Below are 22,936 nucleotides of genomic sequence, written 5' to 3' on the forward strand. Positions count from 1 at the left end.
TTCACCAGCAGAATCTATTAAAGGTGACTAAGAATATACTCAACACCACCATTCCTGTGCATAAACTCAACAGATAGGTACACACATGTATTCCAAAAGATATAATCAGGAATATTCACAGTAGCATTAAACATAATAGCCAAAAATTAGAAGTAACTTAATTGGGGCCGGTGCTGTGGCGTAGCAGGTTAAGCTGCTGCTTGCAATACAGCCATCCCATATGGGCGCCAGTTTGAGACCCGGCTGCTCCACTTCTGATCCAGCTCTCTGCTATGGTCTGGGAAAGCAGTGGAGTATGGCCCAAGTTCTTGGGCCCCTGCACCCGCGGGGGAGATCTGGAAGAAACTCCTGGCTCCTGGCTTCGGATTGTCACAGCTCCGGCTGTTGTGGCCAGCTGGGGGCTGATCCAGTGAATGGAGGACCTCTCTACCTCTGCCTCTCCTTCTCTCTCTGTGTAAATCTTTCAAATAAATAAATAAATCTTAAAAAAAAAAGGTAACTTAATTATCCATTAATAGATAAGTAAATTGTGGTTTAGTCATAAATGTCATTCCTATGTGGGTGTACAGCAACAAAAGTACATAAGCTGTAGCTGTATAAACAATAACCCAAATGAATTTTATGCTATGTTGAGTGAAAGAAGGCAGACACACAAAAGAATACAGATTACAGGGCAAACTGCTGCCTGCATCCCATATGGGAGCCAGTTCATGTGGCAGCTGCTCCACTTTGGATCCCGTTCTTTGCTAATGTGCCCAGAAAGGCAGCAGAGGATTGGGTCCCTGCCACCCGCTTGGGAGACCCAGAAGAAGCTCCTGGCTCCTGACTTCCCGTGGTCATCTGGGGAGTGAATCAGCAGATGAAAGATCTCCCTCTTTCTGTAACTATCCCTTTCCAATAAATTAATACATCCTAAAAAAAAAAAAAAGAATACAGAGCAAATGATTCAATTTACTCAAAGGCTTAAGAACAGAAGACAGCAGCATGTGGTGCTAAGAACACAGGAGCAGTCACAGCCAAGGAGGAGTGGGAGCAATGACTGTAAGGATGAAGATACTTCCCAGCCCTGGGAGGCAGAGGTAGAGTTCCAGTCCTTGGCCTGGCAAATACACACACATGTATTACATGTGGCACATACACGTACGGGTCCATTTTCCTTATTTATTGACCTATGGTTTGCCTTCTGTTCTATGCTTCAATGTAAAAGTTAAAACAAAAACAAGAGGGACCTTCCAACAGCTCCTGCTGAAGCGCACCAGGCCTCTCTGCTTTTCTTTGAAGAATGGCTCCCGCCTTCCATCACACTGCTCTGCTTTACTGTGCTGCCTGTGTGGAACCAGCATCCTTTAAAAAGTGAAAATGCAGCCAACTCTCTTGCTGGCTAAACCCTCCCTTAGAGAAATCTCAGCAAAGCATATAGCTGGAACTGAGAAAATATTTACTGAATGAATACAGTCTCAATCATGAAGTTTTAATACTTAAAGGGATCTTAGGAGATCATGTCATTCAATTGGCTGCTCTTACACATAGGAAACTAAAGCCCAGAGAAGAGATGTGCCAAGGTCATAGAGCATTTGTATAGATACTAATTCTATCATTCTTTCTGTTATATATGTACTATATTTAAATGAAGAAGCAAAGTGTTTCTGGTATGATAAAGAAATAAAAGAACAAACAAAAGGCAGCCAACATAGTTCAAACACAACTAGTAGTAAGATTCCTGCAGTAGAGATTAAAATTACCACAACCAGTATTAAGTCCTAACTACAGTGCCACTGTATACACAATGTGAATCAGTAAATGTTATAAAATCGAATAAAAAATACTGCATTGTGATCAAGTCCACCAAACCAATCACATGTTAGAAAAAGTTTAACCTGCAAGAATAAGCAGCTATCTTTCCCAATAACCAGTAGTGGGGAAAGGCAGTATTAACATGCCAAGTCCATCCGTTTTCTACCCCATATAGGATACCAATCTCACTCTGTGGGGTGTTAAGGGGAATCCAAGGAAGTTCGCAAGGCTATCTCAAAAACAGTCACCATAACGGTAATAAGGGGTCTAAAGATGGGCAAAAAAAAAAAAAAAAGAGTGAGATTGAGTTTCACATATACTGACTAATTTGGAAGACTGACATGTCAAGATCACAGGAGGAATGTATTAATAAAAGCTGTATAGCCTTGCTTAAGGGACACAAACCAGACAGTTACCATACCTTAGTTCCTGGCTTTCTGTCGTGAGGAGAGCAAGAAGTGCCCATGCGAGTACCTGGCTGTCGTCCCCACCGTCAAATTTACTGTGATGCTTAATGTTCTGTAGCAGGAGCTGGTCAAGGCACTCCAGGGCCTTCTCTTGCACAGTGCTCTCACAGTCCATCACCACAGGGATTACTCCCATCAGCCAGGCTTTCTGGATCTGGACGCATCTCGGGTAGGCCTTAGGATTGCAAAATGACGACGTCAGAAGGTCTGACGTTATCAGAGGTCTAAACACAAGTCCATGAAGTTATGATCAACATTTTGAGAAACAAGTTAAGCATATTCACATACACAATTGCAAACAGACCATAAAGTGAAAGGAAATCAATATTTAAAATATATGCAAAACAAAGTTTGACCCCCAGCTTATCATAAATCAGTGTGCACTGAAATTTCAAACTTCATTATTTTATTAGTAATAAATCCATCATTTCTTCAGCATTCAAAAGCAAAAGCAAATAATAAATAGTTATCCTAAAGGACAATTAGCACAGATGCTGGTGGAAAAAGTAAAAATATATATTGCTTATTGCCTTCTCCATAAAATAAAAAATAAACATGTTTCTAAAATTTTTCAACAGTTAATTAGTTGGTAGAAGCAAATTATATATAGTATTAGTACATTTGCTGCTTTGGCAATATCATCTATACGTGTGTATGTGTGTGTATGTGTGTGTTTCAAAGATTTATGTATTTTTTTTTTTTTTTTGCCAGGCAGAGTGGACAGTGAGAGAGAGAGACAGAGAGAAAGGTCTTCCTTTTTGCTGTTGGTTCACCCTCCAATGGCCACCGCCGCCGCTGCCGGCGCACCACGCTGATCTGATGGCAGGAGCCAGGTACTTCTCCTGGTCTCCCATGGGGTGCAGAGCCCAAGTACTTGGGCCATCCTCCACTGCACTCCCTGGCCACAGCAGAGAGCTGGCCTGGAAGAGGGGCAACCGGGACAGAATCCGGCGCCCCGACCGGGACTAGAACCCGGTGTGCCGGCGCCGCAAGGTGGAGGATTAGCCTAGTAAGCCACGGCGCCAGCTAGATTTATGTATTTGAAAGACACAGTGAGAGAGGGAGAAGGGGAGGGAGGGAAAGAGACAGAGGGAGTGAGAGGAAGAGAGACATCTTCCATCCACAGGCTCACTGCCCAAATGTCAGCAATAGCCAGTGCTGGGCCAGGCCAAAGCCAGAAGCCAGGAGCCAGGAGCCAGGAATTGTATCTAGATCATCTATGTGCATGGTAGGGACCCAAGCATTTGGGCCATCACCTGCTGCCTTTGGAGGTGCAACAGAAGAAGCTGGAATGGAAGTGGAGCAAACTGGGACTTTAAGCAGCACCCACAGTGGCAGCTTAAATTTGACAAAAATTAATCTGGGCTTCTGGTTTACCAAAATTAATTAGAAAAAAAATTTTATGTGATATTTTAGCTGAAGTGAAGCAATGACAAAATTATTGTTCTCAGGAATGTGTGTTGTGGCACAGCAGGTTAAGCTGCTGCTGTTTGGGATGCCTGCATCCCATATCAGAATGCCAGTTTGAGTTACTGCTGCTCTGATTCTGATCCAGCTCCCTGTCAATGCTTCCTAGGAAAGCAGATGAAGATGAAGATGGTTCAAGTATTTGGGACTTTGCTACTCATATAGATGACCTGGCTGAGTCCCAGGTGCCTGGCTTTGGCCTGGCCCATCCCCAGCTGCTCAGGCATTTGAGGAGTGAGTCAGCAGATGGAAGATGTATCTTTCTTTCTGTCTCTCTGATACTGTGTCTTTCAAATAAATAAATATTAAAAAAAAAAAAAGATTAATGATACCAAGCATTAGTTCTGTACTGGTCAGCTTATTGCTACTACAACAAAATTCTTGGCAGATACTAACATAATAAAGAGAAGAGTTTTATTTTGCTCATAGCTCTGGAGCTTCCAGTTGAAGATCAGAAGGCCTTTAGTTTGGCCTCTGAGGAAGGTGGCAATGATGGGGTGAGGAGTACGTGTGGAGGAAGGATCACATGGTGAGCCAGGAGGCAGAGTGGGTGGGCCTGATCTGGTTTATATAATCAACACTCTCACAAGAATAACCTTCTGAGGGAACACTCTCAACTTCCTAACCACCTCCAACTAATGACAGGCATTGTGGAGCAGCACCAACATCCAATGTCAGAGTGCCAGCTTGAGTCCTGGATATCCATTTCTGATCAAGCTCTCTGGTAGTGCACCTGGGAAGGCAGAAGGAAATGGCTAAGTGCTTGGGTCCCACATAAATGTGGAAGATCAGGATAGAATTCCTGGCTCCTGGTTTCAGCCTGGTCCAGACCTGGCTGTTGGTAACCATTTGGGGAATGAACCAGTGGATGGAAGATCTCACACTCTGTCACTCTGCCTTTCAAATAAATAAACAAATCTTAAAAAAACAAAACAAAACAAAAAAACCTCCCACTAGGCCCACTTAAATTCTTAAAATATTATAACTGGATGATATTTCTATCCTCTTAATATTATTAACATATAACCTTGGGGTTCATTGTTATTTTTAAAGATTTACTTGCTTATTTAAAAGGCAAAGTGACAGAGCAGGAGAGACAGAGCAAGTGAGCAAGCGAGAGAGAAGAGAGATCTTTCTTATGCTGCTTCACTCCCCCATATGGTCGCAATGTCCAGGACTGGGCCAGGCTGAAGGTAGGAGCCAGGAAATCCATCCGGGTTTTCCACATGGAGACCAAGCACTCGGGCCATCTTTCACTGCTTTCCAAGGTGCATTAACAGGGAGTTGGATTGGAAGCAGAATAGCCAGGACTTGACCCAGTGCTTTGACATGGAATGGTGGAGCTACAAGTAATGGTTTAATTCACTGCACTGTAATGCTGGCCCCAAAATTTGGGGTTTAAACATATGCATGAAGTCAGCAGCCAAATTTTGTTCAAACCAAAACAAAATTACATTTAACAGGAAGCATTGCCTCTCAAATGCCATCTACAGATGTCTCCATCTTTCCTCTTTACACTGTACAGTCCTACAGCTGACTTGGTAGAGTTTCTAATGGTCAACCCAACATTTAGCAACAGGTTTTTAATGCACAGAATTACTTTTAGTGTAAAATACCATGTATTAGGTTCATAATGCCTTGCTTCTCACCATGAGAAGTTCAGTAAGGGATTGCAGAGCCTGCTTCCGGACAGACACTGCAGGGTCTCTGCACTGGTCTTGCAGAATCGACAGGTCTTCCTCCATACCCAAGATGTCACAGTGCTTCAAAATACTCACTAACACCTGGAAAACACATGTGAAACAAAGTCAGTGTGCAAGAGGACATTTCATTAAGCTTGCGGCTCTTTAAAACTTTTAGAGTCGAGGATCTACTCCTCTTCTTACAACATCCAGGAAACTTCTTGAATCAGGTAAAAGCTAAAGAAATCATGACATGCCTTTTACATAAATGGATATCTAGCAATTCATGAACTTACTGAAATTCAGCCATGGTTCCAGATAAAGAATAGTTTTCTTTTTTCTGTTGCTTATATTTTTATTTTTATTTTAATAATCCCTTTTCTAAACAGAAGAAATTAAGGATATAAATTTCTGATTTAACTCAATGAAAAAGCTAAAAAAGCAAATAATCTTTCAGGACATCTAGACAATTTATATGTAACAGAACCAAGGCCAAATAACAAATTAAGTGAAAAGCAAGTTGAGTGATTAAAGTGGCCTACGGGTTTTAAAAATATCCCCTCATTCCCAAGCTCTTAGTCTTCAACAACAGAGTGTATTTAAAACACATGTAGGAAAACCTCCCACCTGGAGTGCAGACTTCCTCACATTGGTCTTTTCATCCCTGATTCTCTTCCTCAGCATTTCCATGACGCATCTTTCTGTTGAGGGAATGCCAGCGAGTCAGTATAGTCTGAGGAAGATGGACAGCATTTAAAATTTCACCACACAATACCAGGAAAATATGTTCAACTGAAAGACTACTTAGCATGCTTTAAATCCTAAGAAATCAGAGTAAAAAAAAAAAAAAAAGAAAAAATGGAGTAATCAGATATTCACTATTAAGAGCATACATTTTGGAATATTAAAAATTTGATTTTAGGGCTGGTGTGTAGCTCTGTGAGCTAAGCTGCTGCCTGTAATACTGGCATCCACAACTCAAGTGCTGGCTCCAGTACCCACTGCTCTGCTTCTAAGCTAGTTCCATGCTGATGTGCCCAGGAAAGCAGCTGAAAACGGCTCAAGTACTTGGGCCCCTGCCACTCATATGGGAGACCAGGATGGAATTCCTGGCTGCTGGCTTCACCCTGACCAGCCCCACCTGTTGGCAGCCATCTGGGGAGTCAACCAGCAGATGGAAGATATTTTCTCTCTCTCTCTCTGCCTTTCAAATAAACAGATTTGAAAAAAAGAAAAAAATGGTTTTAAATCTTGGCCCCCACTTCTAAAATTCCAAATGAATTATTCAACTCCTCTGTTTTGTGTAGCTATAAGTAGGAATATCTACCCCAAAGGTTGTTTAAAGATTTGGTGAGACAATGTATAACAGCAGCTTTAAAACTCTTTACCAAAGGCCTCTTCACACTCTGACAAATTGCTGAGGGTCCCAAAGAGCTTTTACAAGTGGATAATATCTTAATATGAGTTAGAAAGTTAAACTGGTAATTATAAAAGTACTTACTAATCCATTTAAAAATATTAAGACATGTTATCACAAATAGCATTTTAAAAATGAAATATAACCACATATTCCAAAACAAACAGAGATGTTTTGATATAATTATGAACTCAATATTCACTTGGGAGATCCCTTAACCCTTTAGGGGACCCAAACCATATTTTGGGAGCTGCTGATATACCAGAGTAATACAATGTGGGAAAAACCAATGTAAATTCCACTACTGTCTCAGAATAACCACATGATCATTTCAATAGACGCAGAGAAAGTACCTGCAGGATCCAATACCCCTTTATGACAAAAACACTCAACAAACTGGAATGGAAGAAAACTTCCTTACACTGACAAAGGTCATCCTGAGAAAGCCCACAGCTAACACTGGGCTCAGTGGTGAAGACCAAAAGCTTTCCCTCTAGATTCAGAAAAAAAGCAGGACACTTCTATTCAACACTGTGCTAGAAACTTTAGCTACAGTGAATAAGCAAGAAAAACACATAAAAAGTCCCAGATGGGGGAGGGAGGAGGAAGCAAAACTCTCTCTAGTTCTAGATTTGATTTGACATATAGAAAATTCAAAGGAATCCACACACACACAAAATATTTCAGAGCTAGTAAATATAGCAAGGTTGCAGGATATAAGATCAATAACCAAAAATCATTTGTAAAAACTGGCAGAGGACAATTTGAAAATAAAATTGAGAGAAATATATTTATAATAGCAACAGAAACAATCAAATACTTGAGACCTAAATGTAAAGAACAACTATATATCAATAAACACACCAAAGACCTAAATACATAAAGAAGCATCCAGTGTTGATGGCCTGGAGGACTAAAAACGTTAAGATGGCAACACTTCCCACATTGTCTAACAGATCAATCCCCATCAAAACCCAAGATAACCATTTTTGCAGATCATGATGGCTGATTCTCAAATTCATATGGGAATACAAGGGACCCAGAAGAGTTGAATCAATTTTGAAAAAAACAAATTACCTCCTGAGTTCAAAACTCATTATTGAAGGAAACCAGAAAATATCACCCCAAAATATCCCTCTATAGCAGAAGTTATTTTGAGACTGAAGGCAATTACCCAACAGCAAGCAGAAGAAGAGTTCTCATCGTCGCCTCTACTGCCTGAAGGCAGTACATAAATCCTCTTCACGGAGACAAAAGGTTCTTACCACCACGGAGACAGCACAAGAATGCACAAACCTTATGCATTAGTTTCTCCCCATGTATTTACTTTCCTATAGTTTCCCACCCTTGGAAGTCCCAAATTATTTTCTATGGCTTTATCATTTCTCTATAAATTCATTGCTTTTTGTTGAAGATGCTACACAGTAGAGATCTATTGCCACTGCCTTGAGTTTACTTGGCATTGAGATTTTTAAACATCGTATGTACCATAAAATGTCTTTTTTGTTTTCTCATTAATTTTTTGTTATAGGGGTCTATCCGAAACTCATGAGTGTTGATGCCAGCATTGTGGTACAGCAGGTTAAGCCAACATGTGTGATGCTGGGATCCCATATGGGCGCTGGTTTGAGTCCTGGCTGCTCCACTTCTGATGCAGTTCCCTGCTAATGCATTTGGGAAGCCAGTGGATGATGGCCCAAGTCCTTGGGCCCCTGCCATGCATATGGGAAATCCAGATGAAGCTCCAGGCTCCTGGCTTTGGCCTGGACCAGCCCTAGACTGTTGAAGCCATTAGGGAAGTGAAAGAGCAGATGGAAGATCTCTGTCTCTCTTTAACTCTGCCTTTCAAATAAATAAAAATAAATCTTTTTTTTTTAAAGTACTCATGAGTATTGAGAAAAAAATTAATTTTCCTCTTCCATACTATAAGGTATCAGTAGTCAATACAGTGTGGTGCCAGCATACAGATAGGCATGTAGATCAGAGGTATAAAATTCAGAGTATAGAAATATGCTTGTATATATGCAGTCAATTTTCTGCAAGAGGCCAAGACCATTTAAAAGTGAAGGAATAGTCTTTCAAATAAATGATGTGATATCAACGGGTTATTTACAAGCAAAGAGTAAAGGTAGATCCCTGCATCATACTATTTGCAAAAGTTTACCCAAAATGAATCAAAGACCTAACTATGAGAGCTAAAACTATAAAATTCTTAGAAAAAAACAGCAGTAAATCTTTGTGACCTTGTGTTAAGCAATGATGTCTTAGCTATGACACCAAAAACACAAATAAAAAACTATAAATTAGACTTCATCAAAATAAAATGTTTTCTGCTTCAAAGAACAATACCAAGAAAGTGAAACGATAACCCACAGAATGGGGAAAATTACAGAACTGCAGGCAGTGGCTTTACCTACTTTGCCACAGTGCCGGCCCTCCAGCTCCCTTCTAATGCTCCTAGGAAACAGCAGTTGATGACTCAAGTACTTGAGTTCCTGCCACACATGTGGGAGACTTGGATAAAGTTTTTGACTTTTGGCTTTGGCCTAGCCCATCCCAGCTGTTGTGGGCATTTGGGGAGAAAGTCAGCAGAAGAAAGATCTCTCTCTCTCGCTGTCAAATAAATAAAAGTACAGACATGACAAGTGCTGATGAAGAGAAATTGTCACACATTGCTAGTGGGATTGTAAAATGGAGCAGCGACTTTGGTAAACATATCCTTGATTGTGGGGAGCAACTCGGACTAGACTAAGTTACTCGAATTAAGACTTATTCTATGCATCTGCTCTCCCACAATATGGCGCTGGGAGAGGAGGAAACAGCTTCTACACAGCTGCCTCCAGTTCAACCAATAAGCAGCAGGACCTGCTCCTGATTGGAGGAGAGCAGCATACTCGGCGTGTGGGTAGCAGAGTTGGGATTGGTGGAAGAGGACTATAAAGGAGGAGAGAGACAACATGCACCAGGAACATCTAAGGGGAACATCTGAAGGAACACCTGTGCAGCCCCCGAGAGAGCCGGCCGGCGGTGTGCCGCTCCCCTGCGCAAGTGGGGAAAGTGGCAGGGGGAACCGCCCTTCCACGGAGGTGGAAGGGACGGTAGCCAACCTGGGAAGAACCAGCAGCAAACCCGGGGAGGGCCGAGCAGACGAAAGAACAGCGCAGGGTCCTGTGTCGTTCCTCCACGAAGAAGGGGAGCGACATAATGGTGCCGTGACTCGGATATGAAGCCTGGGCAGGGTTTAGTGTCGTTCCTCCATGAAGAGGGGGAGCGACACTTGATATGTTAAACAGTCACCACAAGACCCAGAAGCTCCATTCCTACATATATATTCAAAAGGAGTGAAAACATATGCCCACCCAAAAATATGTACAAGAATGTTCATAGCACTATTACTTATAATAACCAAAAAATGGAAATGACCCAAATGTGTGCCAACTGATAAATGGGTAAATAAGATATGGTATATCATACAATGTAATATTATTCAGCCATGAAGAAACAAAGTTATATATGTGTGTATATATATATATACACACACATGTGTGTGTGTATATATATATATACACACATATATAACAATATGGATGAACCTTGAAAACATGCTAGGTGAAGGAAATCAGACAATCAGACACAGAAAACCACATATTGTAGAATTCTATTTATGTGGAATGTCCTGAATGGGCAATTCTACAGGGACAGAAAGTGAGTGAGTGGGTGTCAGAGGCAGGAGGATTGGGGAATGAAAAGTGATTGCTAATGTATATGATTTCTTTTTCAGCTGAAAATGTTCTGGAATTAGATTACACAATCCTGTGATGATGACGATGATGATGATTTTACAGATTTATTTATTTTCAGAGAGTGAGAGAAAGACAGAAAGAAAGAGAGATCATCCACCTGCTATTTCAGTCCCCAAATGGTAGCAATGGCTGGGGCTGGGCCAGGCTGAAGCCAGGAGCCTGGAATTCCTTCCATGTCTCACACATGGGTGACAGGGACCCAAGTATGTGGGCCATCATCTGTTGCTTTCCAAGGCATATTAACAGGGGGATTATTATCTTTTCTCCTTCTTTTGTGATAAGTTTTCCAACACAAATTTAATCTCTATTTCAGACTTCCTTGTAACAATTTCTTTTGTTTGTCAGCAATCTCAATAGTTCACAACACTTAACTTAAATAGGAAACTAAAAATATTTACTAATATTCTCTTCAGTATAACATGTACACTGGAGTTTAATATATGATATCTGGGATATAGCTTATTCTTTATCTTAAAATGAAATGTTAAAGGTATAACAGAAGTTACTCTGAATATAAGAAGAAAAAAGACACTTCAATTTTTAAGGGTGAATTCATGAAAAACAAACAAGCAAGCAAGCATTTTAGACTCTGTTTATGGCTATCTGAAATCCAAGGGTATCATCCATCTCTTAGGGATAAAATCTGACATACCCCTGGCTCCAACAGATTTACCACTGCCATCCATGTTGGTCTCCTCTGACGGAACAGAAGGGTTAAGAGTCTGCCTTTGAGAAGAAAAAGCTTAAAAAAACAAAAGGCACAATCAATAAGGTAAAAATATATTTTATACCTTTAATAATATTAGTATGACATGTTACTCATTTAAGTTACTTTATTACTGAAGTGAACTTCAAATTTTTTGATGAAGAAGTATAACATTAATATAGATAAATACATGAGTTCTATAAAAATTCTGTAGAAAAATGGAATTAAGAGACAGGTTTATTTGGGTACAAAAAATTTTGAAATCCATGCATTATTTTTTCATAATATGCATTTTCCATGAAGTTTTTGAAGATTCCTCATATAGAGGACAAAAAAATTTCAAATATACAGCAAAGTTTCAAAAGACAATTAATGAACATTTGAAATTGCATTGATTTGTTACCTGATGAATTTCTTGCTAAGGTACCAGGATGACTCTCTATTCCTAGAACTGGAGGACCTAAAAATAGATAAGAGAGAAAACAGTCACAGGGTTATAAACCCTAAGTAAATATCCACAGAAGAATCAAAATGGAGATAACCAGACCCATAAGCCATGTTTTCAGACAAGGCAGACAGATTCTACCTTGCTGATAACTGATCATCTCTTCTGCACTGGGTATGTTCTTGAAATGAATATTGGGCTCAAGACAAGTAATGCCCAACAGAGCAAATTAATCGTGAAAGCAACAACTGCACCTCTAAAACCTCTAAAAAATATTTGAAATACTTTAAAAAGACCTTTTAAATATATCAGGCTTGCCTATTTAAAAAGTTATTCAACAATCAAATATATGGAAAATGGCTTCTGAAGTAGAACTAGTTCATATCATATATATAATTTTCATTATAACAAAGTATTATTTCCTTGCAGTTCTTTTCTTGTTAAGCACAGCACCAGTTTCATTTCACAACAGCCACTACACTTACTGTTAATAAGGAGTTCCAGCAGACTCTCTGACGCACTGGCCACAGACAGCTCCAGACAATGTGCAAAGCTGGACAGTGCCTTGCTGCGGACAGTAGGTGCCTTGTCTAAACATCGGTCAAACATGATTTCCTGAACCAAGAACTTATGCTTGATGAACTTCTGATGCTCCAAGGGGACAGTATTATCTGCCTCTCTTTCAGGCAGTTCTAACAGAGCTAAGACAACATCAAGTGTAAAAACTCGGTGTGGGATCTGGAAAGCAAGATCATAAGAATCACTGTCAGACAGGAATAAGAACCGAAGGAACCCTTCTCCTGTATTCCGATGTGTCTGGCATCCAAAGATTCCAAAGCCAGGACCCAAGATCATGCAGACAGATGGTCTACCTTGGAGCTTCGTGAGTATTTGTAAAGCCAGGTGATAAATGCAGCATACTCCCCACAAGGGAGTTTACTGAGCAGCTGCACTAGGGCCTGGGCGGCAGAAGTCCTATACTCAGATTTATCAATCACCTGAAAGAGAAAAAAAGAGAAGCTATCCAGCCAGTATCGACCTACAGGACAACAGAAACGCTTGTGATAATACAGGTTGAAAATCAGTGAGTTAGTACTCCTTTATGACCTTTAAATGTCATATAAATAACTGCAAGTTTTAGGATTCAGATGCCATAGAAATGAACTTACTAAGAAATCTATAAGGGCCAGTGCTGTGGCATAGCAGGTAAAGCCGCCGCCTGCAGGCTGGCATCCCATATGGGCGCCAGTTCGAGTCCTCGGCTGCTCCACTTCCAATCCAGCTCTCTGTTATAGGCTGGGAAAGCAACAGAAGATGACCCAAATCCTTTGGCCCTTGCATCTGCGTGGGAGTCATGGAAGAAGCTCTTGGCTCCTGGCTTCGGATTTGAGCAGCTTTGGCGGTTGCGGCCAATTGGGGAGTGAATCAGTGGATGGAAGACCTCTCTCTCTGTGTAACTCTTTCTTTTTTTTTAAAAAAAGATTTATTTATTTAAAAGTCAGAGTTATACAGGGAAAGAAGAGGCAGAGAGAGAGAGAAAGGTCTTCCATCCGATGGTTCACTCCCCAACTGGCTGCAACAGCCAGAGCTGCGCCGATCCGAAGCCAGGAGCCAAGAGCTTCTTCCAGGTCTCTCATGCAAGTACAGGCACCCAAGGACTTGGGCCATCTTCTACTGCTTTCCCAGGTCATAGCAGAGAGCTGGATTGGAAGTGAAACAGCCAGGTCTTGAACTGGCGCCCATATGGATTGCTGGCACTTCAGGCCAGGGCTTTAACTCGCTGCACCACAGTGCCGACCCCTGTATAACTTTCAAATAAATAAATATATCTTAAAAAAAAAGAAATCTATAAACCCTCAACTCAGAAAAATGCATATATAAATTAGCACAGAATTTCAGAGTTTATGAATTCTTAGGCTCTACAGAGTTCAAATTAAGAATCACTTGTTGAAACGTTAAAATTTATGAGGGGCTGGCACTGTGGCACAGTGGGTTAAGAAGCTGCCTATAATGGTGGCATCCCAGATAGGAGGGTCAGATTGAGTCCTGGCTCTTCTGCTTCTGATTCAGTTCCTTGCTAATGTGTCTGGGAAAGCAAAGATGGCCCAAATGCTTGGGCTCCTGCCACCCATGTGGGAGACTCAGATGGAGCTCCAGGATCCTGGCTTTATCCTAAACCAGCCTTGGCTGTTGCAGCCATGTGGGGAGGGAACCAGCACATGGAAGATTCCTCTCTCTCTATGATACAATGTCTTTCAAATAAATAAATAAAATCTTTGAAAGAAGAACAAGAATTTAAGAGATAACCAGGGAAATTTGAACACTGAAAGCCTAAGGAATTAATGTGTATTTTTTAGGTCTGTTACTATTTTGAGGCCATTTTTAAAGAGTTCTTATGCTTCAGAGATATAGACTGAAATACGATACTTAAAAGGACAGGATGGAATCTGCTTTAAAAAGAAAAAAATCCAGTGTGCAGGTATGTGGAGGTAGGGAAGGGGAATAAATCATCCAAAACTGTCAAAGTGGGTGAGGTGTATGTGGTGGTTCATTCCCTTGAACTCCATGTTTGCATCGAATTTGACATCTTATTTATTTATTTATCTTTTTGACAGGCAGAGTTAGACAGTGAGAGAGAGACAGAGAAAGGTCTTCCTTCCGTTGGTCCCCACCACAAATGGCCACTACGGCCAGCTGCGCCGATCCGAAGCCAGGAGGCAGGTGCTTCTTCTTCCTGGCTCCCATGCGGGTGCAGGGCCCAAGCACTTGGGCCATCCTCCACTGCCTTCCCGGGCCACAGCAGAGAGCTGGACTGGAAGAGGAGCAACCGGGACAGAATCCAGCGCCCCGACTGGGACTAGAATCCCGAGTGCCGGTGCAACAGGCGGAGGATTAGCCTAGTGAGCCGCGGCGCCGGCCGTGGCATCTTATTTTTTAATAGAATACTTCACCTAGGAGAACATCTCTTACCACTTTTAGTAATGATGCAGACTCACTTCCAAGAGCAAATACATATACAAACACACACATTTCTCTGCATATATTATTTGCTGACATATTATTATTATTACTAAGGCAAATGGTACCTTGGCACAGATGTGTTGCAGTAAGATACGAAGAACTGGGAATACACTTTCCTTCAGTTCATCCACAAGTGAGCTATTTGAAAGAAAAGCACAGGCACTGTTTACAATATGACTATTATTAAAACAAAACAATAATTCTCCTTGACTGTTCTCAAAAACTACCACCCTTGTATTATAGAAATTCTAAACATTAAAAGCAATCTATATCCATATTACAAGAATTGTTTAAACAAAATAAAGAGTAAAGATAGAATGTGTCGTAGTAGAAAACTGTTAAGGTTCCTCATATGCGCAATTTTAGATAGCTGTCACTGGGTGGTCAAGTCTTCCACAAAAAGCAAATGTGATTTTCTTAAGGCTCATTAGGCACTTACTAACTTTTACAGTAAGATGAAAACATATCCTTTTGGGATACAAACAAAAATAAAAATAGAGCAAAGCACAGTACCACCTGGTGGTAGCTCTGTGAAATGCTGCTACTCTAATGTATTTGCAGTATTCTACAAACTTTAACCCAAGAACAATTTATGGGCGCCAGTTTGTGTCCTGGCTGCTCCTCTTCCATTCCAGCTCCCTGCTAATTGCCTGGGAAAGTAGAAGAAGATGGCCCAAGTGCTTGGGCTCCTGCACTGAGACCCAGAAGAAGCTCCTGGCTCCTGACTTCCGACTGGCTCAGCTCTGGCCATAGCGGCCATTTGGGGAGTGAATTAGCTCCCTCTGTCTGTAACTCTGTCTCTCAAATAAACAAATAACATGTTAAAAAAATAATAAAAAATAAAGAACTTACTAGAATGAGCAAATTTGATTCTTTTTTTTTTGGACAGGCAGAGTTAGACAGTGAGAGAGAAAGACAGAGAGAAAGGTCTTCCTTCCATTGGTTCACCCCCAAAATGGCTGGTACGGACGGCACACTGCGCCGATCTGAAGCCAGGAGCCAGGTGCTTATCCTGGCCTCCCATGCGGGTGCAGGGTCCAAACACTTGGGTCATCCTCCACTGCCTTCCTGGTCCACAGCAGAGAGCTGGACTGGAAGAGGAGCAACCAGGACAGAACTGGCGCCCCAACCAGGACTAGAACCTGGGGTACCAGCACCGCAGGCGGAGGATTAGCCTAGTGAGCCGTGGCGCTGGCCCAAATTTGATTCATTTTTAACACTAAGTTTACTTGTACCATTTTGTGAATATTGTTGCAACTGGCACGATGATGAATTCTCATGGGAAACCAAAGCTACAGTGTTTCCACTTACATCATCTTAGTTATTTAATGCTTGAAAAAATCCTTAGGGAGAGACATTGCCTCAGATCTGCAACCACACTATATACTGTACATTCCTACAGGTATGGAGATACCATATACACCTACTTACTACTACCCCCACACTGAATGACCAGTAATCAGTAAAGGAGAGAGAAAAGCTAATGTCACAGCAACTATGTTCTTCCCAATAAAGCTAAGACTTGGGGTTTTACTTATGTACATGTTTGTCTGCTAACCCACTCCTAAGTGTCCATAATGGCCAGGGCTGGACTGGGCTGGGAACACAATCCAGATCTTCCACACGGGCAGCAAGAACTCAATTACTTGAGTAATCAAGTAACTGCTCCTCTCAGGATCTATCTGCATTAGCAGGAAGCTGGAGTCAGGAGTCACAGCTGGGAATCAAATACATAAGCCAAACACCGGCTCCCAGGCACAGAGGTTTTTTTTAAGTGAAGCTGAGAGATTTAAGAGGGTAAAATCAGTCTATCAGTGATTGTTAAGAAAGGAAAAAGTAGCTTAATCCTCTCCTTCAGTAAGTATTTTCTGTGAGGGGACAGGAATAGAAAAGCGAGAAAACCAAGGAAAGAGTGGCAAAGAGTTGCAAAGTAGAGACAAAGAAAAGCAAGAGGCAGACTTGCTGGAGTGGTTAACACTACAAAAGGGAAAGAAAGGTGACTGTCCTGAGAAGCTGCCCCACAGGCTGGATGGATTTGACCTGGAGGCGGGCTCTGGCCCAAGACTTGCAGGCCCTTTATCTCTCTAACAGTGCCTGGACACAAGCACTACCAGGAGTGACCACATGAACCACAGTAGCTACAAAGGGGTTTGTTTTGACTCCCACAAATCACCATCAGGCTAGATATTCCAACTCCCAAGGTATCAGAAATCTTGTTAGCATAAAGCCCAGATGACTGAGGGAGAGTAAGAGAGTAAAAATTCAGCATCTGTGTGCCTCACCTGATAAACTGGACTGCTTGATTTCTTCGACTGATGACTTGTGAAGTAACGGCAAGTGGGGCACGATGAGATCCTTCACCTTCTTCTAACATTAATATGACATTTAGCAGTTGATGGAAGATACAACTGATAACCTAGAAAAGGAAAGAAAATTCAATTTAACAAAAAGAGAATCCAAGGCCTTCAAAGACAGCTATGAAGACTAAACTAGTTCAAGCCCTCTGAAGGAAGCCAGGTTAACAAAATTTCTGGCTGAATACTAGGGACGTGCTTCCTGGACAATTTCAGCTATTCAATCAATACACAATGTAAAAGAACTGCTTATAAACAATAGTGAGAACACTGTCTTCTTTCTCGCCCCACCCCTGCATGGTATAACCCCAAATTGTGGGCAAATGGGGAACTGTCACTTACAAATGGCAACAAATGCTACTACCATTCCCTTATTTAAAAAGGAGTTAGACCATTATCATACAATTGTGTTTTACCTAAAGTTTAAAAAGCCCCTTCTGATATATTATCTCAAGTAATTCAGCTGATTAGTTTGTTCACTCAGTAAAACAAACTTCTACTGAAAACCAAGTATTAGGCCGGCGCCGCGGCTTAATAGGCTAATCCTCTGCCTTGCGGCACCGGCACACCGGGTTCTAGTCCCGGTCGGGGCCCCGGATTCTGTCCTGGTTGCCCCTCTTCCAGGCCAGCTCTCTGCTGTAGCCAGGGAGTGCAGTGGAGGATGGTCCAAGTGCTTGGGCCCTGCACCCCATGGGAGACCAGGATAAGCACTTGGCTCCTGGCTTCGGATCAGCGCGGTGCGCCAGCCGCGGCGGCCATTGGAGGGTGAACCAACGGCAAAGGAAGACCTTTCTCTCTGTCTCTCTCTCTCACTGTCCACGCTGCCTGTCAAAAAAATTAAAAAAAAAAAAAAAGGAAATTAAAAAAAAACACAAGTATTTGGTAGCTTTTACATTAAATATTTCCATATATATATAATATATACACACACACGAGATTTTACTATATTTCAGTCACAGAACTATATGATATAAGTAGGATGTGACTAATTCACATTTTATAAAAATAAACTCCAAAATTAGGCTGTCCATAATAATTAAAGATCTGGCTAAAACTGAGACTGGACAACGTCAAATCAATACTTTCCCAACTTAAAAAATACGACATTTTTAGAGTGACAGTGAATGTAAAAGGATGCATTTTACCATCCATTTTATCTTTTCAGATTTTAAAAAGGGTCTCAAAATTATTTATTAATTAAAGATTTATTTACTTATTTGAAAGGCAGAGTTACAGAGAGAGAGAGGGAAAAGAGCTAGAGAAATCTTCCATCCACTGATTCACTGCCCAAACAGCCACAATGGCTGGGGCTTAGCCAGGCTGAAGCTAGGTGCTTCATCTGAGTGTCCCACACAGGTGGCAGGGGCCCAAGTACTTGGGTCATCTTCCACTATTTTCCCAGGCACATTAGCAGGGAGCTGGATTGGAAGTGGAACAGCCAGGAAGTGAACTGGAACCCATATGGGATGCTGGTGTTGTAGGCAGCAGCTTAATGCACTGTGCCACAAAACTGGCCGGAAAAAGGGCCTGGAAATTACAGGCACTATTCTGAATTCTATCACATTCATATTTCAAACACATGGAAATGACAGATATAATAAACTATAAAATATCAACCACTTGCTAAACAATATGCATTCTGGTCAGCATTTGACACATCTAATTTCATTTAATACTGTGACAGACTTAGACTTCATCCTTTTTGTTCAGATATGAAATATGAGGCTTTCATAGAATGAGTAACTCAGACAAGGATACACTGCTAATGAGTGATGGAGCCAGAACATGAACAGAGATATGCAAACCCCAAAATCATTGTCATTTAAAAACTATTATTTATTTACTATTTATTTTTTGGGGAGGAAGACAGACAGACAAGGGCTCCAATTTGGCTGGTTTATTCCCCAAAAGTCTGCAATTGCTGTGATTGTCCGTCTTTCAAATAAACAACAACAAAAAAATTTTTTTAAAAAGCAATTTAGGGACAAAATCAGGTATCAGTGCTAACTGGGAATGATAGTCTGTACAATTTCTTTAGAATATCAACTTAAGTAATACAAATACTAATAGAGACACTGAAGCACACATGACTTGCCCAGGGAAACCTGACAATTCTGTCTCTTCTACTCTTTAGAATGATGTGGTGAGTATTTCTTAAAATACTGTTCTGTAGCTTATCTGCTCTTAATTCACATTGGAAACATTTTTTTGTTTGAAACCTAACAAATAATTTGCTAGGGCTCCCAAGTATTTGGATATAAATTTGGTATTACAGAGTAGCTAGCAAACAGAAATTGTGATGGTATTTGTTGTACAAATAGTACAAGGTCATGACAATGTACTACTAAATAGTCACTACTTCATATGTTTTAATGCCTTCTCATTGTATGCTGCATTTGCTTGTAATCCAAGCAGTAGCTAAACTGGAACCTATTTCTTTTACCTTATCTCCTCCATGGATTGGGGAACACAGCAAATACAATCCATGATAGGCCAGCTCTGGAATATATTTTACTTGGTGGAGGCTTCTAAAGAAAAAGAAAAGATGAATATGATTCCCTTTGGGATAATACTTAACTCTACAAACAATATTAAAAGGCATAAATTCTAACAGTGTGTCTATCAGTATCAGACAACATTTATACTTCTGGAGGAAAATTATTATATTATATTTAAATTGTAGCAATGGCTTACCTGGTTTGGGTAACACAAAATTCATGGGGAACTGGCTCAAAATTAGTTAATGCAACAAAGACCTGTAAAACAGATACCAAGAAAAGGTCTGACTTTTCCTACTCAGTAAGTATTAGCCATCAACTCTGCCCAAAGTTCCTGGAATTGTCACTTACTTCTATACAATTCTGTATACACTGTGGCTTTTCTTTCAGGGAAAACTTGGGCAGAAGCCTCAAAAAATTCTTCAAAAGGTGAAAGATGGCATTTCTAATTTGTGAAAGGTCCCGGGCAGAAAAACAAATATTCTCCTCCTCATCTTCTTCTTCTATAGTTTCATCCATCTAGAGTATGAACAAATGTGGAGGCAACTATTTAGTAATACCCTGTGCCAAAGATTTCAGTCCAGTTAAACTCCAGATAGGAGCTGAGTCACTGAAGTGACCTGACTTTAAGCCCCCTGACTGGTGGAAGTCTCCATGGCTACAACGGTAAATCAATCTGCCACTGCACTTTTTGGTCACCAAGAATTCCTTTGCTTCTTAGAAGTTTTGATGTCAACAAACCTCTATCATCCCACCTTGTCACAAAAGAATCTGGAATTAACGTAATTCTATTATGGTCTTACAGTCATAAGTACTCAGGACACTTCAACCATTCTCTCTAATGACAATAAGACAATGTGGCAAACATATCAAGCACACCAAAGAACAAAACTGGGGAGAGATGAGCAAGGAGACTGGAAAAACGGAACCTGGATGCCCAAGAGGCAACTTAGATTAGACAGGTAATGATAGTTTAGGCTCTTTGGTTATAATCATGATGCCCCAAACCATAGTTATATTTAAGAAAAAGACAATCTTGAAAAAAATCAAAATCATGTGTTAGCACAGATGTTTGATTATTCCACTTACTTCTTACCTCAATATCCTCTTTCCTGAGTGGTTTCCCTCTTTTTCTGTTTCCCCTTGGATTAGTCTGAGAGCTCTTAGGCTGCTCTTTCTTTCTTTTCCGACTCAAGTTAAATTCTTGGGGCCAGCTCTTCTTTAGGATCTGAATGCATTTGTCAAACATCACTGGGTGGAAAACTTGATTGGCTATACTGCCTATTCATAAAAAGTAAACAGTAAACAGATTAATTTTAATTATTTAGAAATATATCTGTAACAACAGATTTTAAAAAAAGTTAAAAAGTAAGAAAACATATTTTTCACTAAGGCTGACTAACAGTGAACTTTTAGTAAAAAAGTATCATTTTCAACTTCAGCCTTAGGGGTGAGCAACAGTGCCTCATCAGAAATAAATACAGTTATGCACTATATTAACAATGTTTCAGTTAATGAAACAGGCCCATAATGGAGGTTCCAGGAGGTTACAATGGAGCTGAAAAATTCCTATCACATAGTGATGTGACAGTCAACTTGTGACATCATAGCCATGATAAAGCCGACTACAACACATGACTTCCAGGTGTGGTGATGCTGATGTAAACAATGCTGTCATGCCAGTCACATAGACAGCACAATTATGTATAATACATAACACTTGATAACGATGATAAAAGTCTATGCTAATAGTTCATGTATTTACTTTTTAGCATTATTTCACAGTACATTCATATAAAAAAAAAAACAAAAAAAGTTGAGGGTAGGGGCCAGCAGTGTGGCACAGCCTAGGGGCGCCGGTTCAAGTCCCAGCTGCTCCACTTCTGATCCAGCTCCCTGCTAATGTGCCTGAGAAAGCAACAGAGGATGGCCCAAGTCCTTGGGCCCTGCATCTGTTTTTTCAGAGAAAAGTTCAGTTACAAATGATATACTACAGTCAAGCCTCACTCAGCGATGCAGATATGCGCTGAGAAGTATGTCCCAAGTTGACTTTTGTCATTGTGCAAACATCATATAGAGTGCATTTACAGAAACCTGAACAGTATAGGTCAATTACTTGAAGTGTCCTCCTGATGCAGGAAGCATGAGATGGGTGAGACTGCTGCATGCTATTTTACAGGAAACTTTTAAGAAAGAGTACAGTTCTAAATAACAATAAAAGGCAAAACACAGTGAACACATAAACCAGTAACAGTCATTTATTACCAATTATTACATATGGCACACAATTGTATGTGCTATACTTTTATGTAGTAGACTGTTTACACCAGCATCACCACAATAGGTGAGTAACACATTGCACAGTGCTGTTATGAAGGCAATGATGTCACCAGGCTACAAGACTAGTGATTTCATTTCCATCATCATCTTATGGGACTACTGTCATATGTGTAGTCTATCATTGACCAAAACATATGCATGCATGATTATTTAGCAACTACGTTCTTTAGGAACTTACTTCAGAAGTCATCATGAGAGATTAATAATAATATAATTCAGTTTTCAAGGCTTTAAATATCTTTTTACCTGTTTCCAAACCATACAGAAGAGATTTTTAACATTTATTATGAGCATTCATATAAGTAATGACAAGTTGCCTATTCTGTAATTTTCTTAAACATAAGAACATTGGGTTCTTCAGCTCAATCTCTATGCCTTGGGTTTGGAGTAAGGAGGAGGATGGTAAGGATGCCTACAGAAAGAACATCAACCGAAAGAAGCAGCACAGTGCTCATAAATCCTCTATTCTAGTGCTTTCTTTTTTCAGTTATTAGCTACTCTCATACTTTCTTGAATAGAAGGTTTTAATCTGTTTTTCTTTTTCTTTTTTCTTTTTTTTTTTTTTTTTGACAGGCAGAGTGGACAGTGAGAGAGAGAGACAGAGAGAAAGGTCTTCCTTTGCCTTTGGTTCACCCTCCAATGGCCGCCATGGCCAGCGTGCTGCGGCCGGTGCACCCACGCTGATCCGATGGCAGGAGCCAGGTGCTTCTCCTGGTCTCCCATGGGGTGCAGGGCCCAAGTACTCGGGCCATCCTCCACTGCACTCCCAGGCCACAGCAGAGAGCTGGCCTGGAAGAGGGGCAGCCGAGACAGAATCCGGGGCCCCGACCAGGACTAGAACCCGGTGTGCCGGCGCCGCAAGGCGGAGGATTAGCCTAGTGAGCCGCGGTGCCGGATTAATCTGTTTTTCAATACCCACACAGGAGACATCTAACACAATGA

At 40.9% G+C, this 22,936-nt stretch overlaps 1 protein-coding gene across 4 annotated transcripts in view; it reads right to left on the minus strand.

Annotated features, from left to right (window-relative positions):
* Positions 1 to 22,936, minus strand: part of NCAPD3 (non-SMC condensin II complex subunit D3) — a 72,435-nt gene that overhangs the window by 41,003 nt on the left and 8,496 nt on the right. For 2 of the 4 annotated variants that reach the window (XR_016222116.1, XM_051834480.3), the window contains exons 4-16: positions 20,751 to 20,935; positions 20,006 to 20,173; positions 19,851 to 19,912; positions 19,600 to 19,684; positions 17,085 to 17,218; positions 14,868 to 14,940; positions 12,654 to 12,779; positions 12,267 to 12,519; positions 11,740 to 11,796; positions 11,283 to 11,372; positions 6,038 to 6,111; positions 5,378 to 5,512; positions 2,216 to 2,436 (exon numbers count right to left, since the gene is read on the minus strand). Coding sequence is in view for 3 of the 4 variants with exons in the window: in XM_051834480.3 (XP_051690440.1) it covers positions 2,216 to 2,436; positions 5,378 to 5,512; positions 6,038 to 6,111; positions 11,283 to 11,372; positions 11,740 to 11,796; positions 12,267 to 12,519; positions 12,654 to 12,779; positions 14,868 to 14,940; positions 17,085 to 17,218; positions 19,600 to 19,684; positions 19,851 to 19,912; positions 20,006 to 20,173; positions 20,751 to 20,935 (1,663 nt within the window). In the remaining variant the exon portion in view is untranslated. Of the gene's footprint in view, positions 1 to 2,215; positions 2,437 to 5,377; positions 5,513 to 6,037; positions 6,112 to 9,244; positions 9,332 to 11,282; positions 11,373 to 11,739; positions 11,797 to 12,266; positions 12,520 to 12,653; positions 12,780 to 14,867; positions 14,941 to 17,084; positions 17,219 to 19,599; positions 19,685 to 19,850; positions 19,913 to 20,005; positions 20,174 to 20,750; positions 20,936 to 22,936 lie in introns of those variants that run through there. The other 2 variants (XM_051834481.3, XM_089314714.1) reach the window with 2 other exon arrangements.

This window comes from Oryctolagus cuniculus, chromosome 1 (assembly GCF_051225735.1).
Source record: "Oryctolagus cuniculus isolate XC-2025 breed Fujian yellow rabbit chromosome 1, ASM5122573v1, whole genome shotgun sequence".
Taxonomy (NCBI): Eukaryota; Metazoa; Chordata; class Mammalia; order Lagomorpha; family Leporidae; genus Oryctolagus; species Oryctolagus cuniculus.